Here is a 5,246-nt window from a genome sequence, read left to right as displayed (position 1 = left end):
GCTTATATCGGATTCAATGCAGGCCTAATGAGCTCACGGGTGCATGTTGCTGGGGTCACAGGGACTATCTCTGCTCCAGACACAGCCTTCCCAGGCATCGGGGTGCATGTGGGGCAACCGCTCCCCGTGGAAAACAAGGAGGAAGATCCGGATGTCCTCAGCGAGGGGTGAGATCCATGACTCACGCCCTGACAGCACACGGGGTGTGAACTGACACGGACAAGGTCAAAGCACGGCTCCAGACAGCTGAGGCGTCCCTGCAACGCCTCTGCCTTCCCCAGGGCGTGAAGCAAGGAGCAGAGCAATGCCTAAGGTGCGAGAGCAGCGGCAGAGCTGCAGGAATGAGACAGGGGCAGCCCTTGGCAGCGAAGGAGGAAAGGATCCCAGCGATAAAGGCATGCCTACCTTTGTGATTCATCGTCTTCAGGCACTGCTTGCTCTGGATGTCCCACAGCCGGACTGTTTCGTCGTGTGAGCCCGAGAGCAGCAAACTGCCGTCCGTAGAAACCGACAGACACGTCACCTGGTTCCTGGCACAGGGAAGAGGATGCTTGAACTTGGGCTGACCCAGGGAGGGGCAGAAACCAGCTCAGTGGGTAGCTGGGGGTCAGGAAGGGTCTGGCAGGTACATCTGGGCCCTCACCTGTGCCCTTTGAAGATCTTCCCGTTCTCCGGCTCTGTCTGGAAGGTCTGGTCTCGCTGCACTGGCTGCAGAAATGGAGGAAGGAAGGGAGGGAGAGAGGGTTTAAGTTCAGGGAGGGTGAAGCCAGGCGGTTCATTGCTGTCTGGAGGGGACAGAGGGGAGCCCAGGCCCTTCCAGGTCACCCCAGCCACACAGGTGGGGAGGTGACAATGCCAGGTTGAGAGTGGCACTGAGCAGAGCTGCAGCCCCATGCACTCACCCAGGCACAGAGGTCGACCTGGAAGATGGACCCATCCATGCCGCCGCAGAACATGTGGTACTCAGAGAGGTCCAGGGTCACGGCCATGATCCCCACGTCGAAGAGGACGGAAAGCAGGAGCTCCCCAGAGGAGACCTCCCAGAGCTGGAAGGAGAGGGCACACGAGGATTGGGGGCTTCAGGGACTTCAGCGCTAACGGCAGGGTGGGAGGAACATGCTGCTGCTCATCAGCACCCGCCCCACAGCCCTCCTGCGCATTGGCCCCTCCTTCCTGCAGATGGGGAAACTGAGGCCAAGGCAGAACCACGCAGAACCCAGGATCAGGCTCTTTGTGACCACAAGACACCAAGTTCCCCGGGCAGCTCTGAAACAGACCTTATCCCCCCTTGCCCCCTACTGTGTCCATCCTGCCCCCAGGGCAGCCCCCTTCCCGCAGGGCAGGAGCAGCAGCTGTGGGCTGCCCTTTGAGACATCAGTGAGGGGAACGGGGGCTGACCCCAACATCCCGGAGCAGAGGGACTGCAAAGCACCAAGGGCAGGTGCAGAGAAGCTGCTGGTGCTTGGAGAGGCAGAGCCCATTCTGGCAGCTCTGAGTCATCGCAGAGACAGCCAAGAAATTCGGCTACCGCAACCCTCACACTTTTGCTGCAGCCCAGCAGCAGCTTTGTTTTAACACCCTGGGGCCCGTGCCCCTCCGGACCCCCACTGGGTGGGAGGGAGCCGCACCTCACCTTTGCTGTCTGGTCAAGAGAGGCTGTGGCAGCTCGCGCCAAGGGCCCCCCAAAGCCGCAGCACAGATCCGTGATGGGGAGGCTGTGCCGGGACCACACGTGGCGCGGGTCGGGGATCTGGGAGGGCTCTGCCTGCAGGACACTGTGGGGGAGAACAGAGATGGGCAGGGCAGCACGAGCAACCGGTGGGTGCTGGAGCAAAGCAGCAGCGATGGGAGCTGGCCAAGGCCCTGCTTCCCTGGGTGGGCTCTCCCGGCTGCAAGGAGCATGCAGGACACAGAGGCCATCAGCACACGTGATACTGAGGACGAGGGCCACTACTGAGCCCCCCATCCCAAGTGACAGAGACCTCAGCTGCCGTTAGCAGGGATCAGGCACAACCTGCTCTGTGTCGGGCAGGGAAATGAAGCCAGAGCCGTACACCACAGCCTGGGAAAGGCAGAGGAGGACCAGGAAAACCCCTCTGGCAGCACGGACAGTGGTGGAACGGCCGCCTAAGGAGGGCACCGGCTCACTGCCCGCAGGCTTTGCCAATGGCTTAGACCCATGGGCTTAGGCAGAGCTGATCCTGCCTCCAGGACGTGGTGGCTGATCTCCTGTTTAAAATTCCTTGCCCAGATGCTCCCTGTCCCCCACTGAAGGGGCTGAGGCCCCTCCACAGTCAGTGTTACCTGTAGAGGTTCCACACCAGCGCCAGGCAGTCCTTGGCCCCCGACAGAAAGTGGCTGCTGTCGTCAGTGAAGCAGAGGCAGGTGAGGTCCTGGTAGTGCCGATTCAGGATGGCCAGGAGGGTCCCATTGGAGACCTGGAGTGAGAGAGAGGGCAAAAGATTGAGGAAGGAGCACTGGAATACGGTAGGATCCTGTCCTCAGTGGCTGTGGCTGCAGCAGCTCCATCCCCATCCTCAGCCGTGTGCTGCTGTGCCAGGCGTGAGCAGAGCAGAGCCCCTGCAAGGTACAACCACGTACCTTGAGTGGAGGTAAATACAGCAGCAGTCTGAAGAGACCCTGCCCACGTTAACTCTGAAACCTAGTGATGCCACCATCATTTCTCTGGTCAAGACACAAGCATGCAGTAAAGATTTCCTGTTAATATTACTCTGACGAGTAATTACTTCTTCCAACCTCCCAACATCTAATGAGATGGCTGCGGGGGTTACAAAAGCCACAGGCACCTGTACTATCCCCCTGTACTTGGCACTGGTGAGGCCGCACCTCGAGTGCTGTGTTCAGTTCTGGGCCCCTCACTAGAAGAAGGATGTTGAGATTCTGGAGCGTGTTCAGAGAAGAGCCACAAGGATGGGGAGGGCTCTGGAGAACAAGCCTGATGAGGAGCGGCTGAGGGAACTGGGCTTGTTTAGCCTGGAGAAGAGAAGGCTGAGGGGAGACCTCATCCCCACCTACAACTGCCTCAAGGGAGGTTGTGGAGAGGTGGGTGCTGGGCTCTTCTCCCAGGTGATGGGGGATAGAACAAGGGGAAACGGCACCAAGCTGTGCCAAGGGAGGTTCAGGTTAGAGATAAGGAGGAAGTTCTTTACTGAGAGGGTCGTCAGAAGCTGGACCAGGCTGCCCAGGGAGGTGGTGGAGTCACCATCCCTGGATGTGTTTAAAGAGCGGGTAGACGAGGTACTTAAGGATATGGTTTAGGGGGTAGACAGGAACGGTTGGACGTGATGATCTCAGAGGGCTTTTCCAACCAAGCCATTCTGTGATTCTGTGTGCCACCCCAGGGGTTGCTGCATTTCCTGGTCTCGGGCCAATGGAGGCTTTAGGGTGGACAAGGAGTTCCCTAAACCCAGAGCTTTCGTTGTTGAAAGGCAACACTGCAGATGGGGGCGGAAGCAAGCAGGCAGCGAGGAAGCCCCACATGAAAAACCAGAATCAACTCCCTCTCCTTGAATTACACCTAAAAATAAAACCGAACCGCAATTCAGCGGAGAACGTGCGGTTTCACAGAGAAGGCACAAAACCGGGGCTCTTGGGCCCATTTCCAGCTCCGTGATGGTTTCTCATGGTGCCCGTTCCCTCTGACAGCGCTAGCACCCAGGCAGATGCTCGAAGGCCGGGCTAGCGAGCGCAGGGGGACGAGGCCACACTCGGAGCATCGTGAGCAACTCCCGGTTGCCGTAGCTCAGCCCAGCACCCCTTGGGAGGGCTTTTCTTCCAACATCGCCACCAACACATTTTTAAAAGAAAAACCTGACAAATTAAGATAGAGCCGCCCACACCACAAGGCTCAGCAGCATCCCCCGGACGTGGAGCTTCCCAGGTTAGACACTGCCGTGTTTAATCCCGCGGCTCAGAATGAGCTTGGTCTTTTATTTGCTTGGCGAAGAGCTTGGAACGCAGCGTAATCCCCACGCAAACACATCGCTAATTAAAAATACGAGGAGGGCGGCCAGAGCACAGCAGTCTCTGCAGCACCCGGATCACAAGTCATGTGTAAAATGTGGAAGAAACGCTAAAGGAGAACCAGGTCCTGTGTTTCTGCTTTGAGGGAGCAGCACCCGACCCTGAGGCATCTGCAGCAGCTTGGAAAGAGAAGGCAAGAACAGACCTAGGCCTCACCCAGCACCTCCCACCACAAGTCCTGGTCTCCTCCCTGCTTTGAGGAGCTGCCCTGTGGTCTGCACACCCAAGGATGTCGCTGAGAAGCCGAGGACACAGCCCCTCAGGGACACGTGGAGCCCCGACCGCACCAGGAGAGCTGTAACGTACACGACAAAGCCTTCGCCCCGCTGTGGAGCCCAGATAATGTGGATTTACTGACACCCGAAGGGACGGGGCACTCACTAACCACACAGGGTGGGAATCTCCGCATCCCCGCGCCAGCCCCCTTACCTCCCACAGGTAGATGCTCTCAGCCACCCCAGCCAAGATGTAGAGCCCGTTGGGAGACGCCGTCAGGCAGGTCACCGGCCCAGGGCATATGATCTTCTGCTGGAGCTGGTCCTGGGGGCAGAACGAACACAGTGACCCTCGGTACGGGAGGGAGAGAGAAACAAGGCCCTGGTTTGGGTCCGACTGGCCCGCGTAGGAAGAGGCAGCTCAGGCAGCGGTCACTGCTGCGGCCGCCTGTGTTCGAGCCGTGGCCTCAACCCCCATCGGCACCGCTGCGCTTCAGGGATTTGATGCCCAGGAGGGAAAGAATGGGGGAGCACTGCCCATGTGCAAATCACATCGAAGGGCTCTGCATTTCGCTGGTTTTGGTGCAGTTGCTCCGCATTTCAAGAAAGGGAAAAGGTAAATTCCCCTCCTGTCCTCCTCTACCCACAGAGCTCCAGCCAGGCAGCAGGAGCAGGGTGGAAAGACAAGGGATCTGGACACAGTTACACAGCTGGGGAACCCTGGGGATTCAGCAGAAAACGGGCTCAGAAGATTACAGCACAGTAACATTGATAAAGAATTAAAAAAGAGAATGCGAACTCACAGCCCAGGAAAATGAGGAGGAGGCCTGAGAGCAGCTCCTCGCAGCCCAGAGGAACTGGAGAAAAGAGACCCTGCGCTCTTGGGCAGCCCTGGGAGCCATGAGGCTCCTTTCCACTTCGCGAAGGGGAGCCCTTTCCCCCTCCGCGAGGGGGAGCCACAAGGGGCCACAGCCTGGGCATTGCTGG

General features: G+C 58.7%; 1 protein-coding gene across 1 annotated transcript; it reads right to left on the bottom strand.

Moving 5' to 3' along the window:
* Positions 1–388: 388 nt before the first annotated feature.
* Positions 389–4,584, bottom strand: WDR18 (WD repeat domain 18; the record flags this gene model as incomplete). Its single annotated transcript, XM_010182541.1, has 6 exons — positions 389–530; positions 644–708; positions 903–1,046; positions 1,634–1,775; positions 2,305–2,438; positions 4,474–4,584. Coding segments are annotated over 6 exons (738 nt in total), but the record flags the coding sequence as incomplete, so codon positions are not given.
* Positions 4,585–5,246: the final 662 nt, after the last annotated feature.

The sequence above is a fragment of the Mesitornis unicolor genome, unplaced genomic scaffold (assembly GCF_000695765.1).
Source record: "Mesitornis unicolor isolate BGI_N332 unplaced genomic scaffold, ASM69576v1 scaffold36474, whole genome shotgun sequence".
NCBI lineage: Eukaryota > Metazoa > Chordata > Aves > Mesitornithiformes > Mesitornithidae > Mesitornis > Mesitornis unicolor.
Note: the sequence above shows the minus strand (reverse complement) of the source record. Positions and strands in the feature narration are given on the sequence as shown.